At 39.5% G+C, this 26,705-nt stretch overlaps 2 protein-coding genes across 3 annotated transcripts in view; one reads left to right on the forward strand and one right to left on the reverse strand.

Moving 5' to 3' along the window:
* anp32b (acidic nuclear phosphoprotein 32 family member B) overlaps positions 1 to 6,957 on the forward strand; it is a 29,889-nt gene extending 22,932 nt beyond the window's left edge. The window contains exons 4-7 of one of the 2 annotated variants that reach the window (XM_012963706.3): positions 2,525 to 2,720; positions 4,000 to 4,136; positions 5,271 to 5,340; positions 6,282 to 6,957. In XM_012963706.3, the coding sequence (XP_012819160.1) occupies positions 2,525 to 2,720; positions 4,000 to 4,136; positions 5,271 to 5,340; positions 6,282 to 6,352 (474 nt within the window). In that variant the 3' untranslated portion in view covers positions 6,353 to 6,957. 2 annotated transcript variants of the gene reach the window in all.
* A 9,747-nt stretch (positions 6,958 to 16,704) lies between these two features.
* The window catches only part of coro2a (coronin 2A), a 93,262-nt gene continuing 83,261 nt past the window's right edge, over positions 16,705 to 26,705 (reverse strand). The window contains exons 8-12 of the mRNA XM_002936684.5: positions 26,490 to 26,586; positions 25,130 to 25,242; positions 24,794 to 24,884; positions 21,747 to 22,027; positions 16,705 to 20,822 (exon numbers count right to left, since the gene is read on the reverse strand). Of these exons, the coding sequence (XP_002936730.2) occupies positions 20,691 to 20,822; positions 21,747 to 22,027; positions 24,794 to 24,884; positions 25,130 to 25,242; positions 26,490 to 26,586 (714 nt within the window). The 3' untranslated portion in view covers positions 16,705 to 20,690. The remainder of the gene's footprint in view (positions 20,823 to 21,746; positions 22,028 to 24,793; positions 24,885 to 25,129; positions 25,243 to 26,489; positions 26,587 to 26,705) is intronic.

A 26,705-nucleotide genomic window follows, 5' to 3' on the forward strand; every position in this document is an offset into this window, starting at 1 on the left:
TATTTCTACAGTTGTTTTTATATATAATGGAGAACAAACCTATCCCCAACCCAAGGCCCCCTCCAACAGCCTGTCGCACCACTATCAATGGCACAAGCATGCACAGTTAAAGCCATGTCCGGATTGCCTTTAGCAGTGTGTCGCCGACCATAAAAAAGATAGCATGACTTGGCACCTGCCTTCCTCGCCATGCAATGTGCATTTTTAAAGCAGGTACACAGGTAGGTACACCAGTAAGAGTAACACCCTTTCCTTTATTTATTCATTTGAAAGCTCCACAAGTAAGGGTGTCCATAAATTCTATTTTTGTGTATTGCGCATGGCTGTACTTACCTATTGTTTTCTCTGCAATGATTAACTGATTGAGGTGACAGTCTTAACATTCTGCCTTCCTTTTTGTGTTGTACATGCAAAGATTTCTAAAACTGTTTAACTAGTGAAGCGTTACACTGCTTCTCAAGTCATTGTTCTAAACAGCCACATTACTTTCATATGTATGATACAGCGTTACAAAGAAACGGCAAAGCAATAATTCAGTCTCATGGAAGAAAGGTGGCTTCACTGTGATGATTGTAACTTTAATAGATGTTAAAATATTTTGGCCCACCCACATGTATTTTCATGATTTATATTGTTTTGGTAAGTACATACTATGTAAGAGACTTCAGTGGCTTTTAGTTAAAAGTTCTTAAAATGTTTTAATGTATCCATACATGCCCAGATTTGGTCAGTTTGGCCAACTCTGACCATGCGGCCCCACCATTTATTAATGTAAGACACACTGTTTTACCAAGGTACCCTGTGATGTTGTAGTATTGCATTCATTTTGTCTGAAATTAAAGTGCCCCTTCTCAGAATATTAATTGGATATTGGCAGATGTGAAGGTGACAGGAGACATAGATGCTCCTGCTTTTCCTGCATTCGAGTTCATAGTTTTTTGTGTATGGCTTAAGTACATCATATCTGATTGGCCCAACTTGGGCAAGTCAGGAAATCTGGTTTCATGATATCAGCATTGGCCTGTGTATAAATAGAGACCAATCACACTGCCTTGCAGGTCTGGACCTTGACCAAAGAGATAAGCAATCATATTTCAGTTATATCCACTATACGTGTGACCAAGCTGTCCATTCATGCATCTGAACAACTGCTTGTGGCTCTTCTCCCAATATCCCCACCTATGGGTGGGCAATATCTGGCCAATTCAGATTAGACGACGGTATAGGCGTCCATCTGTTCGGGGACCACATAAACGAGCTGATGTGGTCCCCGATCTGACTAATTTTGAAACCTGCCAGATTGAGATCTGCCCGATTTCAGGCCAGATGTCAGTCAGGCAGGCCTGTCGTTAGTGCCCCTACATGGGCTGATAAGCTGCTGAATCAGTCTAGGGGACCGATATCGGCAGCTAGAATCGGCCTGTGTATGGCCACCTTTTAGTACTGCTACAAAAAAATGATGTAATTCAGTCAAAGCACTACTACATAGTATCTGAGCTATTCCCAGACATGTACTTATGCAGACAAGAAATAAAAATAAGAAAAAGTAAAAAGTTGCGGTGTTGCTGACCTTCAGGAGAAATCTAGGTGTCACTACAGTGTACTGAAGGTTTTAAAGCGGACCTGTCACCTTAAGAAATAATTTCAAATTGTTTTCTATTGTGGTTGTCAAGCAAAATAAACTTTATTTACACTATATAAATTATTTTAATTTTAGTTTCTTCAGCCTTGGAATTCACAATTGCAGCAAGCAGGCAGGGGCCATTTTGTGGACACTGTTATCAAAGCAGGCATTGCATCCTGCCAATATCTTGTTTCTGTGCCTGTATGGGGGGACCTGATGCCCATGTCCATGCACTGGTTACAAAATTAGATGGTGAGGAGGGAGGGGGAATGTGAGGAGTGCAGCAACATCTAAAAAGTTCTGAATTGAAAGTGAAAGTAACTGTCTGCCACACCTCTACCTAAGGCATAGAGGCGGGGCAGGCAATATATGACTGACAGCTGGGATTTTTAAATGCCTTTATAATGGGTATGGATGTGGTAATAAAAAAAATATTTTGGGTTTCATGTTTAATTTGAAAAGGGCTTTTATTATACAGCTTTTTATGTCTGGGTGACAGGTCCACTTTAATATCTAAATGAATTTAAAAGGCAGTTTCTGAACATCCATTCAGAACAGAGTAGAACACCAACAGAACACAACAAATTTAACTAGGACATTTTGGGTTGTCTGGGAATATCACTGCACTTAGGTAATCCAGAGGCCTTAATCATAATGGTTTTGACAACTATTTACTAAATTACTAAGTTACAGAAATACCCTTTATCCAGCAATAACATTGTTCTTTAGCTCACATCTCTAAATAACATACTTCTACCTTTAAACTACCAGGCAACATTAGGGCAAAGGATGAAGTCTCCCAGTCCAAAAATGACTTCACTCTGGTCCCAAAGAGACTTAGGATGCATACTGATCATCCATAAGATGGGGTTGCTTATTTGTTTTTAATGTCTTTTTCAGAAAAAATTAGAGTCTTTGAAAAGCCTGGACCTATTCAACTGTGAAGTAACAAATTTAAATGACTACAGAGAAAGTGTTTTCAAGCTCCTCCCACAACTGACTTATCTGGATGGGTATGACAGAGAAGACAAAGAGGCCCCAGATTCTGATGCTGAAGCTGATGGAGATGGTGTAGATGAGGAGGAAGAAGATGAAGGTGGGTAATTTTCAGCTCCATTTTGCATAGTTCAGGTTGTGACTAGTTGGAATGTAGGGAACATAAGCTTAAATTAAATTGGTCTTATAAGAAGCAAGTAAGTTTGTTCCCAACTGTTTGTTTGCACCTATTTTTCTGCCTTTTGTCCTATTCTAGGTCATTAGTTTCTGCTTTTCTCTTATGGAGGATAATTTAGCAAAAAAAAGTTATTATTCTAATATATTTAGAAATATCAGCAGTGTTTGGTTTCATCCAGAATTGGCATTCATATATATAATCTAATTATTTTATTTAATGGTTAATTGTAAAAGCACACTTAGTTCCAGGTAGGGGATGAAGTCCAATTAATCATATATTTTGGTACTAGATAATACATCATTGTAATACAAACCACTGATAAAAGTTTAGCACACCACAAACTAACCTGTTTCCTCAAGACACCTGCCTGACCTTAATTGGAGGTTAAATGGCATTTACAGGTTCTATTTCTGGTAGGTTATTCCTACAAAATCTCTATTTTTAACGTTATTTGTCCCCTTCGGCACTGAAATCTTAGCTGGTGGCACTGTTCTATCTCTGTCTATGAAAAAATGTCTCTCCAGCAGGAGACTGGATATGGTACAGCAAGAAAAAACATCTATAAATATGTACATCCTAGAAACTCTGGGCTAATTAGTTCAACACGTATTATCCTGGGTTGGAAAACCCAAATGAAACTGTAAATGAAAAGCATCCAATCGCATTTGATAAACTGGGGAAGTTCTAGAAAACATGAGGTCCCTGGTTGTCTTACACTGGCCTGGATTACCTTGACCCAGCCCTCCTGAGGAGTAGGATCTGATTGAGGATGCCCATATGGATTGTTAATGGCTACAGAACACCAGGAAGAAAAAAAAAAAACAATTTAAGTTAATGTTGTAGCTAATATTCTAGCTTAGCAAATACAATACTATTTTTGTATTTGGATACCTCAGTAAATATCATATCTGTTGGGAGTGCACTTGTTCAGAATGTGGCACTATGTGAGACCTTGCTTTTTACTTTTGTAAAAACGAGGGCCATTTGTTTACCTAAAGCTGTTTCCTGTGTAATATGTGTATCTTATTCATTAAGGATGCAAGACTAAAACCATTTGGTTTAGTCATGAAAGCATCAGTGAGTTTGACAAAATGAAATGAAACCATATATGTGTTAGTTCTTATATTTGTCAATTTGATATAACACTAAATACATCTAATGCTCATAGAGGCTTTTCTTGTTAACTTGTTTGTTTTCCTAGAGGGTGAAGATGAGGAAGAAGATGAAGAGGAGGAAGGTGAAGAGGAAGAAGATGTAGATGAGGAGGAAGATGACGATGAAGATGAAGAGGAGATAGGGGAGGAAGAAGATGAAGAGGATGCCAGTGGTGAGGAAGAGGTAAATACATTGCTGTGATTTGTAGGTGGCTAAAAGCTTTTGTATTCACAAAATTTAAAAATGAACCAGTTATAAGAAAGCAATGTGAATGGTGTTGCAGAGTTGATTTAGGAAAACAAATATTAAGGAACTAACATTTAAAACTTAGATTTTAATTAAGAAATTTAAAACAACCAAGCAATTCTAAAATTACGGATTATAGTATAGAGGACTTGTGAGGATACATTCCCAGCATATAGGAGTAGAATGGGTTAAGCTTCTCAAACGCTAGATTTAGTAGAAGGTGTCTTAACTGTTCAGCGTGCCGATTAAAGGAGAACTATACCCCCCCAGCTATAAAAGCCCTTTTAACTGGCCTGCCTCAACCCCTTCACCTCTCACATTAACTGGCCTGCCTCGACCCCTTCAACTCTCACATTAACTGGCCTGCCTCGACCCCTTCACCTCTCACATTAACTGGCCAGCCTCAACCCCCCTCACAGTAAAATCTAGCTTCTATTAAACTAAGACAACCAAAGAATTCTAAAATTAGAGATTATAGTATAAAGGGCATTTGGAAGGGACTTGTACCCTGATAGATGGTTGAGTTAAAAAATTCTGCCTAGGCACTGTCCTGAGGAAGATACACCAATAAATCTATATATAGTTTGGTGAGCTATTTAAGTTTGGCTTGATCTTCCTTAAGTGCTTTGGGATTTGAGACAGGCTCGGGGTTTATACAGCCGAGTCTCCACTGTTCACTGGGTATGATCTGACATTATTATCCCAATACAAGCCATTTTTGTTCATCTTTAAATTCTTTATTTTAATTTAGGGTTTTGGGTAAGCTCTTTATGCTGGTGTTTATGTGTGTATATGTATGTATATATATATATATATATATATATGTATATATATATATATATATGTATATATATGTTTTGTTTTTCACTCCAGATGAAGGTTTCTGTGTGAGACCGAAACGTTGAGTAATAAACCTTTCTATTTTTGCATTTACATTTTGCTCAACACATACACACACATAAACACCAGCATAAAAAGCGTACCCAAAGCCCTACATAATATATATAATATATAAATGTGTGTGTAAAGTCCAGTGTTGAGTTATATTTTTTCTATCACTGATGTCTGCAGGAAGAAGACTTTGGACATGATGGAGAAGTAGATGAAGATGATGATGAGGAGGATGATGAAGAGGATGAAGGTTTGTTACATGCATAATTTAAAAATCTTGATGTCAAATTCACTGGATTCCCTCTTGTGAGATTCCCCTTCACTTGCTCAGCCTTCCTTTCCCCACTTCTTTACTTTGCTGATCTTCTCTATCATTCATTCCTTTAGGTGCTCCCTTGTCTTAACACCTAGGCCTTTTCCATTAGAGCAACATTAAAGTATACAAATATTATAGTTCACCTATAGCGTAAACATAATTGCATTTCTAGCCACAGATCTTCTCCTAATATCAATGTTTGATCTCAGTGTGTGAAAGTTACAAATTTCTGCCCTTTCTACTGTAAGCTTCACCCACAGTGAACTCCAAATTCCTATTGACAACCACAGTTGCCCTGCTTTGCACATTGACAGAATTACTAACAATTGTGCAATATAAACATAAAAAGGCAGCCCTGGTAGTCCCAGAAGTAAATTGGTTTAAAGATGAATAGTAGAGAATGAATATAAGCAATAACCAACCAGGTCGCATTTTGAGTTGCTGACTGGAAAGAGCATTGATAAATTAAAAGCCATACAAAAATGAATAATTGAAGAATTTCTTGGACTAGGTCCAGCTATATTCTGTAACTAAAAGTTAATATGAAGGTGAACTTTAATGCTGTGAACCACAGCAAGGTATGTGTTTTCCTCGCCTTACAGTGAGTGCACATTTTTAGCTGGTTTCCTTTTTTTAAGTATCATGATGCCCATCCCATTTGGAGGGAAAGCATATAAATATAGTGTGGGTAACAGAAATTGGCAAGACCATTAAAGCTTTGAAGAGAACATTGCAATATAGGTTTATTTTTCATTAATGCAGAGTCCGTTTCCACAGTGATTTCAAATGCAATGCTATGGTATATAACACTATGAACTAGAATTGGGAAAAACTAGAATACCTTTATAAGCTATTTTTTGTTTTCTTACCAGAAGAAGAAGAATCTGGCAAAGGAGAGAAAAGGAAGAGAGAAACTGATGATGATGGTGATGAAGAGGATGACTAAGGCAGAAAACAAAAAATAGAGAATGAAATGATAAAGGACCTTAATGGATTATATGGTATTGATTGAACTGGCCCCACCCATGGATTACTGATAAGCAGGTTTCAGTCATAGTGATTAAAAACAAGCCCCTGTCCTTGAAAACCCAACGAGCCAAAGAGTTGTTACTGTGACATTCCTACCACCAATAACCCCTACTGGAAGCTTACAACATAATTTCTAATTAAGTCTGAAAAAAAGGCAAAAAAAAAAGACAGAACTTCTGGCTAAATTTCAAACTTTGGTCAATGCTTTTCCTATTCTGTTGGGGTTCCTAAGGGTTTCTGAGTTAGACCTCTGAGGTTGTATTTTTGGAGTCATGGTTATCAGTGGCTACCTGTTAACTAGAAGATGGAGCAACATTTTTACTTTCTGTACAACAACGAAAAAAAGAGGGAAAAAAAAACCTTTGTAAATAAAATCTTAACATTTTGGGTCTGTTTTTCATGCTTTGCTTTTTTTCTAACAGTTCGATATTTTTTTACAGTAGGATGTTTTTTGCGACAACTGCAGATGATAAACTATTTTTTAAGAACATGAGTGAAATAAACATGTTACTATTTGGTAAATCCAAGTTGTATGTTTACCTTTCTCAATGCTGATTAAATTCCTTTTAATTGTGCGGCCCACGGACCTTTAAAATGCATTTCTGTTCCTTAACAGCTTTAAGAACTTTTGCTTACAAACAATGGTTGGCACGACTGGTTTTTAAGTTATGGCATTTGTCTGCGTTATCTTCTCTTAGTTTGGGGATATCATTGTGTAGAACCTTATGGATAAGTGATTTTAAATGGAACCTTCATGGTAATCCTTTTTATCCCAACATCACCCAGACACAGGGCCGGAACTAGGGGTAGGCAGAAGAGGCAGCTGCCTAGGCCGCAACGATTGGGGGGCACCAGGCAGGAGCCTCTCCTGCCTACCCCTAGTGCTACTTTCTCATTGCCTCCAGGCCCGGATTTGTGGAAAGGCCACAAAGGCCCGGGACTAGGGTGGCACAAGTTTAGGGGCGGCATGCTGCCCCGCCGCAACAGAATTTTTAAATTTGGCTCCCATACGGAGCAGTCGGGACCTCTCCCCACTGCTCCGCATGGGAGTTTAAATGTGCGATTGCGCATTGGAAACACATGATCGCGCATGCGCACTCAGGGGAGAGGGCGCCGCGCGATTGCGCATGTGCACTCGCGGGGGCGGTGGCGGCGGCCTCGGGCGCCCAGAAGTTAAATCCGGCCCTGATTGCCTCCGCCGCTTATTATTAGCGGTGGAGGCAATGACCGATTGAATTGCACCGCCCCCCCCCCCGGGCGGAGTTGGCCGACCGGGTTGCCTAGGGCGCCCGGTCGGCTTGGCCCGCCCCTGCCCAGACAAACAGTTTGAATTATTTTATCTGTTGGATAAAAGAAGCAGTATCAAACATATGCAGAGTTTGTCTACTTTCTGCATATCATGGGATTGCCTTCACACATTTTCTTTCAGTCTTGGGAGGGTGGTTCTCTATCTGAGCCCTTATTTCTGACCGATGGTACAGTGGAGGTGACTGGGATAACTCATAGAGTATATATGAAATCATTGTTTCATGATACCCATGCCATGCTCTACATTAAACTGTATATATTTTATTTTTACCTAAAATACATTCTTTTATATAATATTTTATGTTACCCAGAATGCATTATTGATGGAGATTTTTGCCTGGGGTTGGTGCTGTCCACCAGGATGATCCTATATTAACTAGTGGTGATTCAAATGGCTGCTAGGCCTATAAATAGTAATGTTTTGGTATATGTAAATTTCTGGAGGAAAAAATCCTACTCAAGGTAAATGTATTTTACTAATATAATAATTAAGCTTCAAAAAAAGATATGTCAGTAGACTTCAAACTTAGGCAGGTTTCACTTAGACAAACTGCTAGCTTATCCAGAGGAAGGTAAAAAAAAAAAAAAATGCCAAACAGAGCCTTTACAACTTGCCTTAGGGCAGTGACACACAGAGCTACTTAGTAGCAGCTACTTGTCACGGCTACAAAACGCCAGAAAATGCCCTGCCATAGACATTACAGAGAATTGTCTCTGCTAAAACACACATAAGGACAATTATCAATATTGTCTATTTTATTGCTAGCTAAAAGTATCTCTGTATGTCATTGAGCTTAGAGTGGGAAACCATTCCTTCTTGGCTCCTAAAAAGACATTCAGTCCTTTCCTGATACTATCTTACAGATGCAGCCAGCAAGTTTTCCCATTTTGTCTCGCCATGTCCAGACAGCATTTTTAAGTGTCTCTAGATCAGGGGTAGGGAACTTATGGCTCGGGAGCCAGATGCGGCTTTTTTGATGGCTGCATCTGGCTCGCTGCCAAATCTTTAATAAAAAAAATAACAGGGGGCGTGGCCTGTGCTCGGCGGATAGAAGACGTGTTCTAAGCCTTAGAACACATCTTCTATCCGCCGAGCGCAGGCCACGCCCTCCTCCGCATCGTATCCGGCATCCTTAACTTGCACTTGAACCAGGAAACTGAGAGGGACATTGGAGCAGAAACCTGTGACAGTTCACGCTTGAATTGAAAATAAAATGTGGCCAGTATGTCTCTGTTGGGGCTACAAAGAGCAGCCAACTGTGCACTGTGCTAGGTAGCCCTCGAGTTATACCACTATCAAGCCATATTGAACAGCTAAAGATGACACCCACCCTACCTTGCCCCGCAGCATCCGCGGCCGAACGGGCCTGAAGCTGCATCGCCCTCCACAGGCAGCCGAAAATTGAGGCCCCGGCTTCGGCCTAGCTCCCGTCGGCCATTGTATGGCTCTCATGGAATTACATTTTAAAATATGTGGTGTTTATGGCTCTCTCAGCCAAAAAGGTTCCCGACCCCTGCTCTAGATGGTTCTAGAGTGCAGACTTGCCAGCAAAACACAATAGAAAACACCAGGTGCCACCTGGTGGCGATTTTTTTTTTCTCCCTCTGTGTTAACTGGAAAAGACATAACATGACAACATGGTAAAGGATCTTGGCTGCGTTTGTATCTATCTGCTAGTACAATCACTTCAGGAAGAGAATACCACAGCTTCACAGCTCTAATGGTGCAAAACATGTTACAATTATTACTTTTCCTGCGACCATTGATCTACCGGTGTAACAGTCAGAGCTGAATCGTCCAATATGCAGGTAGAAACAAAAGAATTCTACACCATCTGATGATTCAGCATTAAATGCACGCCTTTGCTCTGATGGCTTCAAAGGCGCCTGATAAAAATTTTCCTTCCCGTCCGATTGACAACCCAACTGATATCCAAGTCTTTGCCGATATCCGTTGCCCCGTCTCCCACAATAGATGCACTGAATATCGTATGAAACGAATATTTGTGCATGTAGGGCCACCTTTACTGTTAAAAACCTTATTTACATCTTAATATGGAACCTTCTTTATTCTAATCAAAACATCCAGTGGAAGAATCTATGGGTAAATAAAGCATAAATTAGTTGAGTGTTTATTTAATGGTCCACTTATATATTTATGCATAGTTGTGATATTGTGCCTCAAAGGAGATGTCAACCCTAATTTTAATTTCACTTCTAATGGATAGGGCACCTTACCCCCACTTAAACCGCATAAGTGCCGCTCCCTCAATCTCCTCCTACAGCCTGCACCACCGCATTCTTTTCTGCTCCATTTTGCGTGTCACCCGGCGGCCATTTTGCTGGATGACATCATCGAGAGCGCGCGCCTGACCTCTTCAAGGATTTTTTTTTCAAGTTTCTGCTTTTTTAAACAAAGCTGTACAGACAGCTTTTTCCTTAAAATGAAACTGTTAGGGCATTAAACAACAATAAAAAGTGCACATTGCTTAAGTATTTCAGCAAACACTGTTTAAGCTTGCAAGACTCACTTATAAAATGCCTGCAGATCAGATTCAGCGGTGAAAAGGTTAAACTTTCCTGCCTGCAGTCAGAAGAACATGTTCCAAGAGAGTGAGCAGAGAGCTCTGTTTACAAAGGCAGAGTTAGTATAGCAACTGCCTATGCGATCGGCTCATTGGAGGATTGACTGTGGGCAATCGTCTGCTCAATCGTCTGCTGTGTAGAGAAGAGATTCATCTCAAGTGAGCATGCTCATTAAAATGGCTTGGAACTGGGCATGTGCACCACGCCAGGCAGACAATGAGATTCTGAAGGGAGTGGGGAGAGGGAGTTACACAGCTCTGCAGTGAGAGAAACTCACTTGGATGAACTTAGTCTGCAAATGGGAGCCCAGATTTTACTGGAGCGTGCAATGGAGCATGCTTATTACTGTGCTTGGGTTACTAGAGGTTTAGAAATTGAACTTTCACTAAATAATATGCCCTTAAATTATTGCCCTGGTTGCACTTCTAGTTGCAATCTACCCTACCTAAAAAATCTTCCCCGCCCTGACTCCACTGCCAATTACCCCTTGTAAGCCCATTTCCTAGAAATTGTCCTGTGCATGAGTCAGTCGGCAAGACAACATCAACCTTCAGCTACAGGCCCAGTCAGAGCAGCTGGCATCATTCTAATTTCTTTTGTATTGTACTGTATGTATTTCTGTCTCTTCAATAATAAAACAGTACCCCTGTACTTGAAGCAAGACAATCCTATTGGGTTTCTTTCATGTTTAAATCTTTTTAGCAGACTCAAGTTATGGAGATCCAAAGTAAGGAAAACTCTGTTATCCAGAAACCCCCAGGTCCCAAGCATTCCAAATAATAGACCCCATACCTATATTTTCAATCTTATAACGCACTGAACTGCCAAACAACAAAGATTCATAAAATACAGCCAATAGCAGAGATTAAGGGATAAGCAAGCATTTTATTTTAAAATTGAATTCAGTCTTATTTCATTTCTAAATCACAAACTACAGCTCTCTCAGCTACTTCCTAGTCTGGCGTGAAGCTCTTCTCATGTTTTCTTTGCTGTCTACTGTACATGCTTGCATGCATTTATTTAGCTAGCGGTCTAGCTGAAATGAGCTGCTTGTCCTTTAGAAACAAAACAAGATTAAATGCCAAGAGAAAGGTATGTTATTCTGGGCACATTTTAAAGTAATATTATAGATAGGAAAAAAGGTTTACTTATTCTTTAAATCAAGACAACTCCTCCTATTCATAGGTATTATTAAGCCTGCTCACAAAAGTAAAGAGATGCACTTTTTAATGGAGCACACGCATTATTCTTATAACCCAATGCCACTGCACACCCTTGTTATGGGATATTTGATTTCACGAAAAGTTTATTAGTGTCAGTATTCTTGGGGTATATTTAATGATAAACAATTCCATACAAATGTGACCGAAGAATACTCCACATGCCCATTCGCTTGTATGGAATTGATGCCATGGGTTATTATGCCAAGGCTTGTATTTATATGATTTGATACAGTACCTGTTTTGAGGACGTTCACCCTACACAACTTAGGCCTGCCTGCAACTTATAACAGGGGTACATACATCAATGCTGCATTATATTCCCAAAAAGAGTATATAGGACAGCAAACAGGCATGCTCCCTCTAAAATTACATTAACTGGCCCTTAAGCTACCCCCCTACTAAAATTGGGTTAAACTATGAATGATTCACATGAATAAAGTATAGGTATGGGATTTATTATCCAAAAACCTATTGTCCATAATAATCATCTAATAAATAAAAATGATTTCCCTTTTCTCTGTACAGGTACAGGATCCATTATCCAGAAAGCCCCAAACTACAGAAAGACCATCTCCAATAGACTCCCAACTAAGATATAATTAATCCGTATTGGAGGCAAAACAATCCTATTGGGTTTATTTAATGTTTAAATTATTTTTTCAGCAGACTAAATATGTTGGCCCAAATTATGGAGAGACCCATTATGCGGAAAACCCCAGGTCCCGAGGATTCTGGATAACTGATCCCATTCCTGTAATAATAAAACACTACCTTGTAATTATGCGTAGTAACCAGCATGACTTTATTAAGGACAGATTGTGTCAGACAAATGTAATGACTTTTTATGGAAGTGGGAACTTGGACAGTGGGGCTGCAGATGTGGTCTATCTGGACTTAGCCCAAAGTTTTGATACATGTTCCACATAAACAAAACTTCTAAACTATTGATCTTGCTAGTGTTTTCACCTAGACAGAAAAGTGTGGGCAGAGTTTTATTGTCAATAGTATATTCTCTACTTGGAATAGGGTTCTCTGTCGGGTCCAGTTTTATTTCATGAATTACTTTGGCAGTGGCAAAACTACTGGTTCTGGGAGTGCGATAACACCAGGGTCTGCCCAGGATACCAGAGCATGCTATAGACCAGGGATCCACAACCTTTTTTTACTTGTGAGCTACACAAGCATGAAAAAAATTCTTTGGGGATGCCAAATAAGGGCTGGGATTGGCTATTTGGTTTGTGGACTGCTAGCCTGCATTTCCAAAACTTGTTGCTCAAGAGCCACTGGTTGGGCTTGGGGTTGCTAGTTGAAAATAAACTAAATTAGAGTGACTAAGCTGGTAAAGGGTGTCAGTTATGAAGAAAGACTGGCCCCAGAGGGCCCTGTCATCCCAGGCCCAATGCCCACAGATCTCCCTTATCAGTGTTTTCTTTCTGTGGGGGAAGGGGGGTGCAAGGGACCTTGGGGGGTTGGGGACCCTGGGGCAGCAGCCCTGGTGGGGCACTGCACCCCCAGTCTGACCCTGTACACTTAAGAGGCACTTAAAGGACATGTCAACCCCCCAACCAAAACTTTTAGCAGAGAAAAGCCTCACAGCACTGTTTAAATACCTGCCACCTGTCCCTCAGGGATCGCAAACACTGAAGCTGCAGCGATCCCTTGGAGGATCAGAACAGATGGCGCTGGTGCTGAGCCATCCCTGCTGCACTTGAACGATTGAAGCCAACAATATATTTGTATACAAGCAGTTTTCAGTGAAAATTCAATCTTACACCAGTACAGGGTTGGTGCTTAATGTATTGGGATCACTTGAGGTTTGCTAGAATATGTTTTCATTCATCTATCTTGCTTCACAGTTGTTTATTTGACTTGTAGAAGGTATAGGAGTCATTTATTTAATTGTCAGTCACAGGTTATTTCATGGGCAGCTGATTTATAGAAAAATAATCTTCATTAAGGGCTGAAGTTTTCCTTAAAGCCAATGTCACACTTGACGTTTTCTCTGCTGGTATACATTAGCCCAGTGTTCCTCAAACAGTGGCTTGATGTTGCTCCCCAACCCCTTGGATGTTGCTCCCAGTGGCCTCAAAGCAGGTGCTTTCTATTTCTGAATTCCTGGCTTGGCGTTTTGGTTGCATAAAAACCAGGTATAATGCCAGACAGAGCCTTCTGTAGGCTGCCAGTCCTCATAGGGGCTCTTAAGTATCTAATTATAGCTGTAATTGGCACCCCCAGGAACCTTTTTTATGCTTGTGTTGCTCCCCAACACTTTTTCCATTTAAATGTGGCTCACAGGTATAAAAGGTTGGGGATCCCTGCATTAGCCAGTGGAGAAAAAGGCAATACACTCCTGCCCAGGAAAACATGCAACTATAAATTTTTCACACCGAGTTCCAGTGTATACACAAGATGCACTCAGCAACAAAACAAGTAAATAATATTCTCAGGATATCCTGCAGAAACCCTCTAGTGTGTGTTTTCCAGTGATTACCTGTGAACATAAGTCCAAAGCCTTCACTGGGAAGTTCACCTTTAAGTTCATTTTTGGCATGTTATAGAGGCGATTAACCCCCTATGGCTGGGCAGGGCCAGAACTAGGGGTAGGCAGAAGAGGCAGCTGCCTAGGGCGCAATGATTGGGGGGCGCCAGGCAGGAGCCTCTCCTGCCTACCCCTAGTCATCGTCCTCTGTCATTGTCTCTGCCTCTGTCATGGCCTTGTCATTAGCGGTGGAGGCAATGACCGTTCGGATCGCGCCCCTCCTCGCTCGGGGGTGGGGTGGTGGCCGACCGGGTTGCCTAGGGCGCCCGGTCAGCTTCGCCCGCCCCTGTGGCTTGGCATTGGAGTTTGGCATGGAGTATGGTAGCCTGGGCTCTTAATCTTGTGGGCTATTGTGGACAGTCCTATGCTCAAGTACAGGGAGTGCTGGGGGTCTGTTTAGCCCACCAGACAGAGGCTCGTTTATACAGAGGTTTTATAAGGCACTCACCCCGGCAATCTACACAGTCTGTCATTACCAGGTGAGGATCTTCCCATCCCACCACTTTAAAAAAAATAAATAAATAAATAACGTTGCAGCTGTGCAGTTTTTGGTGGTTTTTGGAGTGTAAATGTTGGTTCTGGCTGTGGCCAGTTATGGCGGGCACTGAAAGTACAGTGCCTGGCTAAGAAGGTTAATTATAAAATAATTTACATATGAAATGTTGAGATCTGAATGTTGGTTATTGTTATGATTCATCTATTATTCAGCAATGAATTGTTATTATAGAAGTCAGGTAAGTATATGTATATGTTTGGTACTCTCAAATACATGCCTACTACTCCTTTGTACTACTCTTAGCAACCTTTCGCCCTTTGCTTTCTAAAGGTCCCCATACACAGGCCGATTCTAGCTGCCGATATCGATCCCTTAGACCGATTCGGCAGCTAATTGGCCCGTGTATGGGCACTACCGACGGGCCTGCACAGCCAATATCTGGCCTGAAATCTGCCCGATCTCGATCGGACAGGTTAAAAAATCTAGTCAGACCGACTTTGCCTATACCCACCGTAATAATTCGATCGGGCCAAACGATCAAATTAGCTTGGATTCTCCTGATATCGCCCACGCGTATGTCACCTTAATACTGCTCTTACCAGTTTCTAATTTAAAATACTATCAGGTTGTCAGGGGTCACTGCACCCAGCAACTTAGCACTGCTTATTGATACTTTCTATTGCTTATCTTTCTATGCAGACCCCTCTCCTATTCATTTTCCTATCTCATTCAAACCACTGGTCTGTTTGCTAGTGTAAATAAAAACCTAGTAGTCAGGTACTATGGAGTAAAACTGTATTTCTCTGGTTATCTATACACTTTTCTAAAAAGATTACAATTTACAAAATTGTCATTAGGACGAATTTGGATTTTAAAATTGAGTAAAATGAGAATTACTGCACATTTTTTTTCTTATCAAAAGTATTTTGCTGTGAATTATTTCTACAACACATTTTTCTCAAAATTGTACTTTATTATACTTTTAATTGTTTTTACAAGGGAGCATTAAAAGTAACAAACAAACAAAATAAAACAACAGTAAAAGCAGAAAAAAAATCTAAGGTTGTGTAATCACAAAAACATTTTACAATTAAAGCTCTTACAGAAGTATTGCAAAAATAGTCAAGTGCTAATTACATATTCTTTGTTCTGAGGTTACATAGTAAAGCCAGGAATTACAACCAGTGGTTCTTCAGCTGTTGCTTTTTGTCAAATCCCAGGCAAAAAGCTGCTGTATGCTGGGAGTTGTAGTTCCTGTGTGCTGGAAGATGTAGTTCAGCAGCAGCTGAAGGGGACATGCGTTGCAGATACCTGCCGTAAACAATTACAAATTTCTCTTCAAGTAATTTCTAGCAGTAAGCATAGTTATAATTGGCTTGTAGTCATTTGATTTGCTCGTTACTTCTCATTCTTATAGGAATACAGCTTAAGATAATAGAGATGAATCTTTAAAATTACAATTTGTTTATTTAATGCAGATTACAATTTAAATATATCAGTCTAAGTGAAAATATTTGTATGGAAAGCAAAGAGATCATGCATCATTAAAAACACATCCAGTTCTACAAGGGTAATGCTTCCCCAACCATGGTGCTTCTGGCTTGGTGTAATGAGTTGCCAGCAACATGCAGTCTATTCAGTATATGAACAGAAGGATCATGAATATCACATGGCAGCACATGATCATTCATATAATATCATTTACTACAGAGCAGTGGTGGTCAGTCCCTTTGGACGTCCAACATTTGGCCAGGTCGCTCTTAGCTCATAACAAGGTTACAAATATATATCACCAATACAGGATACACAGGATTGATATCAGCCATAATTCCAAGAAAATCCAAGACAACCACATCTATAGAGGCTATAATTGGAATGAGGTGGGTACTACTGTAGGTGAAACATAAGTACAGGACTACTCTTAAGCTGGCCATACACGCACCAATAGTATTGTATGAAACCTCGTTTTGTACGATATTTGGTGCATGTATGGTGGATCGGATATCAGTCGTCTCGTCAATTGCGTGGGACAAAAGATAGCAAAGACGCCCTAGCAAAATCTGCGTTTAGGGCTGAATCGTCAGGTGAAGGTAGAATTGTTTCTACCTCCATATCTGACGATTCAGCCCTGAATGTCAATGAAGGGAAGGAATGATCTGGCCTGTGACCAATGGTCGCAGGAAAGATCGTTATTGGTATGTGTATGGCCACCTTTAGAAACCTGTATATGGCCATTTGTTATGTAAACTGTCGCCACTTTGGGTATTTGACTTTATAAACAATGGCCAATATACTAACACAGGTGCTAAACAAGCAGAGGATAATGAAGGCTTAGGAAGGCCAAGCCTCCCAAAAAAGGCACCAGCTGCTAATGCCAAGGCAAACAAAATGGAGCCCCAGGCAAGCTCCCACACCAGAACCCCTTCGAGGTGAAGAGCATCAGTTGCCAACCCAACTCAGCTCTCTTAGCAGTCAGCCAGGCAGAATTGTTGCAGAACTAGGGAAGGCAGACAGAAGAGGCAGGTGCCCAGCACCATCCGTTGCACATTAGACGCATGACTCTTCTGCCTACCCCTAGGTCTGGCCCTGCCAACTGCCATGTATATAATTTTAAGCTCTCACAAGCAAAGCCAACTATTGGTAGTTATTTCTTAATGCACATACATTACTTAAATAGCTCCTATGTAGTGAAGCCATATATATTTGCTCAATAAGGGCTCTTACACACAAGCCTTTCTTCATGCATTTCCTTGCAGTGGATCTTTCATGCGTTCCTCTACAAGGAACCACATGAAGAGATGCAGCCTGTTCTCTTTGATGAGAAACAGAAACATAGCTCATTATATGACCCCTCTCTATTATACTGAATATAATAGTGCACTGCAATCTTGTGACAAAAAGACTTAGGGTCCACATGGCTGAGGATGATCTTACCTTATTTCATATTATTTGGCTGCTTTAGGGTTCATTTACAAGCAGGGGCATAACAGAATGCAAAATTGCATTTACACCCCTTACAACTTTTGCCTACTGCCTACTGTCATTCAACCTGCTCTGATGCATGCATAGTGTGTAATTAAGCCATGGGGCTAACAACTGCCTATATATTTGGCTTACACATGTAACTGATTTACTAATACATTGCAGCGATTCTGCCTTCACACACATCAGTGCACTGAAAATGATTCCACTTGCATGTACCTTGGCACAAAACCGGCCTTTGAGTTTACAACACAGACACTGGTAAATCACATGCAAGTTGTAATGCCTGCTAATTAATGGACAACCATTACTGTGCTGGAAATCCAAAAATGGTGCATTGTGGGTAATAAAACTATGAGAAAATGAGTCTTTCGGGAAAAATATCATGTGGGTACAGTAGCAAGTGGTGGTGCTAGAGGCATTATATTCCTACGTTAGGGCATTTTCGAACAACTTTCCACAGTTGATTCCTAAGAATAACAAGTCTGAAAAATAAATTTGCCTATTGGTGGCTTCCTGGGAATTGTAGTTCATCATTATGTTGCTTATCTCTACAGATTCTAGTCTGTTAGGCTTACATTTTATTCCAGTTCTACAGATGTACTGATTTTGAAGGCCTACTTAACTACTAACATATAGTAATGCTAAAATGTTAGGTAGGTGGAGCGCTCAGTGCTAACCCCCCAATATACACTGGACCACTGACCTGTCCAATGTGTTTCTTCAGTTATGTTATTGTGACCAACAGAGCACATTGACATTCAGTGAGAAATACCACACTAGCGTTTCCATCATCAGTGATAAGACTTCTATCTACCAGAGAAATTTACAAAGCATAGAGATGCCTCTAGCTGCTAGAGGAACATTATTAAAGAAGCTTATCCCACGGTACCTTATGAAAGGGGGTGAAGGTGTCATAGTCCTGCACCACACAAAGTAAAGGTGCGAGTTCTTGTGCAAAGAATAGGAGGGGTTACAGAGTAGTGCATCAGCTATACATTATATACAAAAGCAAGACATTATATTTATTTAGCATTTTCAATCATTTTAATAAAGATGCTAGGTAAATAATTACACATTCCAAGCCTTCTGTTTAAAGGCATCACATATTACCAGTTAACTACTGAACAAGCAGTCAGCCATTTACCTCAGCCATGTGCTGATTTGCTGTTAGATCCAAGAAGACAACCCGCCCCCCCCCAAAAAAAAAAAATCTAACTATCTCTATGGCTTTCTGTTCCTTTTGTCATTCTACCAGTTTAACAAAGAATCAGCCGTGTTGCATCAGGTTCTGAGTTTGGTCTTCTATGGCCAAACTGCAATGGGCAAGAGCAGCAGGAGCACAGACTACAGTTCCCTGAGTTGTAGTGAAAAAGGGCAGTATATTCCAACAATCTATGAATCCCTAAAGAAGGCCCACCACTATGACTGTGTAATTGTGCCTGTTGCTGGCTCTCCATCACCATAGTGAAAAACTGCACCCTAAAGACTTTTACCTGTGTACAGTATAAGACCAGAGGAGCCTGATTACATAAAGCTGCTTTATGCTTCAATATCAAAGTGTAGATTTGTGCACGGCACAAAGCAAAAAGATAACAGCAGGCACAATAATTATTATAAAAAGGTGCAGCCCAGTAAAAGGGAAAGAAGTGCCACATAGGTTGCTGGGAGCTATAGAGTAGGATCTTCTGACCTTCTTCACCTGATTTCTTTAAAAGGGTTTGGCTCCTCTTTCCATGTAGTCACATGTTGGTTATGCAGCTTTGCCTAGCTAGCTATTTGCTGTTGTTTTAGCCAAAGGCACTGAAGCTGTGGAGGGTGTAAGAAAAGAAATATTACCTAGAACATAAACTGCTCAGACACAAATGGTGCTCTGATTAAAAATGTTTGGGAATTTTGTAATGTGTGAACTGAAAAAAATGCATCCTTTGAATAAAGATAAAGCCTGCATTTGTAATAGCTGCCTTTATGATTCCAGTAGGCAGAATATAGTGGAGAAACAACTCTTTCAGTACGCTCCCTGAATTGGCTCCAATATTTTAATTTATTGTCACTGAAATCAGATCAGATAAAAACTATAGGTATGTCTCTTTCAATAAGCAGACTTATTAAGTATTAAGACTATAAAAGAGAACCACTGGCAGTCTTAGGTTTCACCTACGTACCTGACATAAGGGTCTCTGCACCCTGCCGTTTTGAGCCACCAGTTGCTCTGGACTGTGTGGGACTTGGGGCAATGTTTCATTCCTACTGCCACCTTCAAAACAGCCCACATTTATTGATGCAATAAGGCGGTGGAAAGGCAAAGAAGTGTTTTTTATGTGGCAGACCTACAAACTATGCTTAATGTGTGCGTCAAAACTACTCAATTACAGGGAACCATAAAGAACCAATAAGATTTTTTCCTTTTGTGTGTCAGTTTTTTAAAATCAGTATTCTGACCATATATTTAATACAACCTTAATTTGGTCAAATATATGCAGCTGAGAACTCAATTACTGCTGCTTATCATGGTTTTTGAATAGATACAAAAATACAAATAATGCCTTGCAAATTGCATGGCCAATTTCCCCTGCTCATCCTTTAAATGCGCTGCAAGGCACAACAGACAGTCTATCTCTCAATACTGGCACCCGTGCTAGGAAGCAGAGAATGTATGATTGCAGGAACATGCTATAGGTGCAGATTTTAATGTATTCTTTCCTTCCTGACGTCCAATCAATAAAGACATCACAAAAAACCCAACAGGCTTTTTAAAAGCGCTGCTCCATAGCGTTCCGGCCGGTTTATGGCCTACTAATTTCCGGGGGTTTCACAGGCAAGCGAAGGTCAGACTAATCATTCCAAAGAATTATGTTTTGGCTCACTTAAGGCAGATGGGATTTTTATTAAAGAACTTCCCTCATTTTATAGTCATAGTCCCCTTAGTGTTAAAAACCTTTGACTGCAGTTTGTTCAAATATAACATAAAAAAGCTGAAAACAGATAATAAAAGGTGATAAATATTATGTGCACCTTGTAGCATTGCTACGTATCTGAAATTTCTTTCTTTACATAAAAATAGTATATAGGCCTTTTTTTCTCTCTGTGTTACATTCTAGTGGCTGTGGGTAGCTGATAGTCAATAGCTGGCTGTACTGTTGCGCTTGTTCTTTATTTCCAATTCTAATTGTTTAATCTGAACATCCCTTTGAGTAATTTGGTCCCGTAACCTGCGGATTTCTTCCTGCTGCTTGTAGAACATCTGTAACAGCTGCAGAGACAAAGTGATAAAACTTTATTAAATTTCCACTCATAAAGCTTCTAATACCAAACACCACTGCCCATCACATTATATAACGGGGCAACTTTGACCCAAGACAGTACAGTAGTCACAAGCTACAGCTTTTAGTTGATCAGATATTTTTATATCATGTCATTCAATTTTGTTTATACTGTGTAATCTGCAGCAACATCTTTCTGTTTGTTCCTTTGCTAAAAGGCTGTGTTCAGATGTGAGACTGTCACACAGAGCTCTAGCATGTGCCATCCAATTGCTTTAGTACATGCCCCTATTTGCCCAAGTTACACCAAGACTCATTTCTGTAAGCAACTGGGTGGTAAACTCAAGCACAGCATGTTACTTTTGTTAGGAAAGTATATTTCTTAGCACAGCATTCCTTAATTTCAATAAATAGGCCTTGATTTTTTTCTAGGTAACAGCTCAGGGAAGCACTGTAGCACAACTTCTTTCTTAAGCAGTGGCGTGTCACTCGAAACTTTGTGAGCTGTTGCAATGAAACTAAAGATTTTCTTTAAGGAAATGTATGTGAAGGATTTGCACCCTCTACAAGTAGCTATGGTAAAGCAAGTCTAATTTACTTGGACTTTGTTCTAGCTTCTGAGGCTTGAGATTCAGACTACACAACAATCACCTGGCTGTACCACAATACTTAAAAGTACAGCCAATCCCTGGTAAGTAACTGATCAGCAGTTTATTTGGCCTTTGTTCCAGTTTTTTTTTTCAGCTGAAATTCTGACATTCCAGTGGCAGGATAGATTAACAATTTAGCCCTGACTGGCTAGCTTCCTTGCCTGTAACATACGAGCTAATGTTCCCCCAAATGTAGTGAACATACAAGAATGTTTATCAAGCCAACCATTAAGTAAACCAACCTCTTACAGAAACATATTTTACCTCATTTTCAGTTTTAGGTGCTGGACACTCAAAGAAATCAAATCCATTAGATATGGCTTGTTTGGAGTCTTGAAGCCTTTCAAATGCTTTTTTATTGCTCCGGTCCTCTCTTATAATCTCTGTTTTGTACTCTATCTCCCATAATGTCCTTGTGGGCACCTTCCCTTCATACATTAGTTTTGGCTCCTTTATAGGAATAGGAAACTTGGGTTCCTCCTTGGTCACTGGTACTTGGTATGGAGCTGACTTTGATCCTGGCTTTAATGACATTAGAACAGGACCTGGAGAAAAAGAATATAGTGTATCAGTTTCATTTTATCTCTTATATATATTATTTACTAGAATTATTTAGTATAAATCTGGTACTACAAAAATGTAACCGACATCTACATATAGTAACAACAAATGAGATACAACAATCTGAGACATAATAATCATAATGATTTGGTAGTTTTTATACTGTAAAAACGGTGATGGCAGTGCATTATGTATATATGTAGTAAGTGCAAAAATGTGAAGCAGACCATATATGGTCAATATATAGAGCAAAAAATTGCAAGTGGTTGGATCCACCTTTGTCTAAAGTGCCAGTTAATACATTCTGATGCACTTTACTGTGCCCCCAAGTGTTTGGGAGGTAAAATAACGGTGGTCTCTCACAGCTTTCTTTATGTGCAGCCTGGTGACACACACTAAGGAACTTCTGGCTGGTCCCATTGTTAGTACTAAGGTTCTCCTGGACACATACTTTTAAATAAGAAAACATGCTATATTTGTTCTCTTAAGAGAAAAACTATATTTTGATATTTGTATTTATGAACCCTCACATTTCATCTAAAAAAGTGTTTTGACAAATGCAAACTCCCATATAGATTGTAAGCTCTCATGCACATGACCCTCCCACTACTTTCTCCTAACAACATGCAATAATAGCTGTGCACTGGCGCTATATAATAATAATAATAATAATAATAATAAACATGCAAAACATATATATAGTTGGAAAAACTGCTTGATGTATTTATATACTTTATATACTTTTTTTGAACAGGTACAAATGGGCAGTAGAATGAAAAGCCAAAGTTTAACAAAAAAGCCAGCTTTCTCACTGTACAGTGCATGGCCCTGGGAAACTGAAGAAAGAACAGGATCGCTCCGTGGTGCTCTCTACAAAGAACCCCGGTGCAGTTTTCTGCTAACAGGAGCATTGGCGCGGGGTATCAGGTAAGTGATTACAATCCCGGGGGGCGGGGGGATAACTTTTAGCACCCGCAATGATTGTGACTTTTCACTTTCACATGCATGCATGATTGTGCCCTTTTAAATATTTCTAGAATGCTGCTGTCATTATTTTTTTTTTACTTCTAGATATTTTTGAGATTTACTAATGAGTTTTTGCCAGTACTTAATTTAACTTTTTTGGCAAAACTAAATTTAGCAGGTTTGATCTGTTAAGTACCATTGAGTCCTATGGAGGCTTAGAACAGTAGAGGAATAGAATAGCCAGTGGCAGCCTGTCTTTGACACATTTTCTTGGGGAAGTTAATCACCTCATTGGTTTCTATTTCACACAGTTTCAAGGGGAATTTAATCCCATCATTGTTTTCTATTTCGCCCAGTTTCATGTGGAAGTTAACCCCATCATTGTTTCCTATTTCACACATTTTCAAGGGAAAGTTAATCATTGTTTTCTACTTCACCCAGTTTCAAGTGAAACTTAAACATATTATTGTTTTCCAAAAATGAGTGCCAATGCTCCTAAAATGGCTGCTGGAGCAATTCCTGTTTGGGAAAAATAAAGAGGATTCATAGAAACCAACGTCCATATGTAAACTCGAAATTTTCGTACGACTGCTAACAGCATTATTGTGACATTTTATAAATACAATAATGATCGAGTTTAATTCAAATTGATACTATGCTAAGTTTATACGACAATGAAGGCCAGAAAACAATGAATTTTGTCTGTCATTGTTTACAATGCTAGTATTTTGTAATCTTTTTACATGTGAAAGATGCTTCTTATTTTTGTAAATGGAATATTCTTTATGTATATAATTACATTAAGGCATATGAGTGGTAGCCACTACATTGCTTGGTTCAGCTGAAGTGTACCATGTACACAAGACAAACAGAGGCACCTGTGTATGTTCAGTAAGATTCTGTTATATGTAAACATCACCGTCTCAAGGTACCTGTGAGCAAGTGATCCTCTTTCTCCTGTATTCTTTCTTCGTGCTCCCAGGGCCGAAGCATGGACAGTAGAGTGAGAAAGCCGTCTTTTTTGGTTACAGTTTGGCTATTCACTCTACTGCGCATGCACAAGCAGTGCAAAGACAGAAGAAGCAAGAGGATCACTCGCTCACAGGTACCCTGGGACAGTGCAGGTTTCCCCCAGTGATTATACCTTTCCTTCTCCTTTAAAACCTGCCTATATGTGTTGCTGGTTTACAGCAGGCTGCTGCCAGAGGAAGGAAGTGCTTCAGGAATGGGTATTCTGGGGAATGTAAACTGACCTCCATCTAAATGCCTTTAGCTGGGGGTAGGGCTGTGGTTGCAATCATATAGTACATGGAAGAAATAGCTTGTTTCATCACTGACATTTATTGAAATTTCTTAAAAGCATTTTAATGCTTTCATGTCTCCCCTTGCTCTTAACCTGTGCTCCCTGTAGCTGAAGAATAAGATAAGGGAATAGCCATCCCTGCTTTGTATAACAGAAATCTGTATAATGTGTGACTTTATGAATGCTGAGCTGTAGGCTGACTTACTGCAGCAGATAAATAACAAGCTGTGTTTTATATACAGTGCTATTAAATTTCACAATAAAAATTTTACTGCTATTACGTCAGATGTGATTTGCTTAACAACATTACTGTGCGAATAAACATCCCCTTGCACTTTGTATGATTTATTTCTGTGTGTAATTTGCTACCTTATTTTCTCGTATACATGTTAATGGGGATGACCTTGGATTTTTAAGAAGCATGCACGATAAAAGGCAAGTAAGTGCTATGATAAGGTGACTCAAGATATGCCTATCTGACCTCGGTTAATCCCATCCAGCCATTCACGTGCAGTAAGGGCTGGCTGAGTTCCAGTTGTCATTGGATAAATGTCATCCTGGTACGATTCTGACTGGAAAACACAAAGGAAGTTCTGGGTTTAGAGCGAATGAAATCAAATTATTCTCCTGACAACATATTTAACTTAATGCATATTGATTACAATGATTTATAAACAAAGAAATATCTGCTAGAAAACATTTGTAATTTGAATGCAGTTCCCATGGGTTTTACCCAAACATGTCTACTCTGGACCAATGAACAAATGAATCAATGGGACCTGTTGTGAACAGGGACAATATTTCAAAATGTACTCACCCGTCTAGGCACAATCATTGACACCGGCTCAATAAGACTTTTTATAGTGACTAGTTTGTAGAACCTAAAGACTTCACAAGTTGAAACATCGACCCCCCTCTTTGGCAGAACACCTACATTTAAAAACAAAGGTAAAACATATATTAAATAGTTAAAATGCATTTGTAATCCTGGCAATCTTACCGTCCTCTATAAATAAATGTTTGATAATATAACTTAAAAAACCTGCAAAAATGCATTTTGAACAACGTGAACTAACTTCCTAACTTCAAGGCAAGCCTTAGAGACAAATTTAATATCAAATAGAGAGAAAGAGGCAATTGCAGCCCTTATTTAGCCTTTGAATGTGCAAAAAGTTACTGTGTGATCCTACAAGTGATCCTTTATGATATATCTGCTGTATAATTGTAAGGGCTTCATCAATCAATTCTAACCAACACTATGGTTTATGGATAAACAGCTAGTAATTGACAGGAGAGGTTTCAGACACAAACTAGTAACATTCAGTGTCTTTTAATCCTTCATACTTGCAAATTCAGACTAAAACTACCAGCAAGTATTTTGGTCCTCCAGTATACCTAATCACAATCTGTTACATTCAAACAAGGTAATTTAGGACCCTATGGTGAATAAGTCCAACTATGGATCCAACTCCTATCCAATGATGTCCTCTAGTTGGATCAAAATTGCAGAATGCTAAAATTCTGGCCCAAATATCCAAGGCTCAAAGGTCATTATTTTAGTTCCCAATTTAGTTCACCTGCTTCAGCTTGGAATCAGACCATGTGCGCAAAGAACTAAAGCTGCATAAACAGCCAACCTAGAACATCCAAACTCATCAACCATACAAACTGAAAGGGCATTTTGCCAAAACTCCTCTCCACAAACAAGACATGACTGGCTTTGAGCTCAGAATGCTTTACAAGTTTTATACAAACCAAACAGGTCGAAACATTTTTGTTATATCAAAAAACCAATGTATAATGATACAAATGGGAAATTACTAGCTTTACTTTCTATGGATCTCCATTGACCAATATTCTTGCAGTTAGAGACAGCAGTGATCCCATTATTACTAACCCATCTGAGCTCAATCAAGTTTTCATGCACTATTACGCACAGCTCTATAATTGGGCTCTATAAATTCCAGGTATTTGCATATATTCAATATGACACAAGTCATTTTCTCTGCTGGCAGCAGTATTTAGTGATCAGTTATGTCTAGGAAACTATTTTTCATATTGACTTGACTTTTTTGCTTACAGAATGGCTTAATTAACTCTTTGGGTTACTTTGATACAAATGAACAACCTTAATAATTGATGTGAACATTTTGAAATGGCAGAAATTACTTACTTACCAATTCCTTTTTGAGGCAAATTGGATCTGTATTCATTAAGGTACTGCAAATAAGGCTTTTGAGAACAGACTTCATAATATCGAATGTTTCCATCTCCCTAGATAAAGAGAGATACACAGAATGTTTTTTGTACTTATAAGTCTTTGTATTCTGCTCTGAATGTCAGGTTTTCAACTCTATATGCTATAAAAAACATATTATAGAGTGGCAGTGTTT

The sequence above is a fragment of the Xenopus tropicalis genome, chromosome 1 (assembly GCF_000004195.4).
Source record: "Xenopus tropicalis strain Nigerian chromosome 1, UCB_Xtro_10.0, whole genome shotgun sequence".
Taxonomy (NCBI): domain Eukaryota; kingdom Metazoa; phylum Chordata; class Amphibia; order Anura; family Pipidae; genus Xenopus; species Xenopus tropicalis.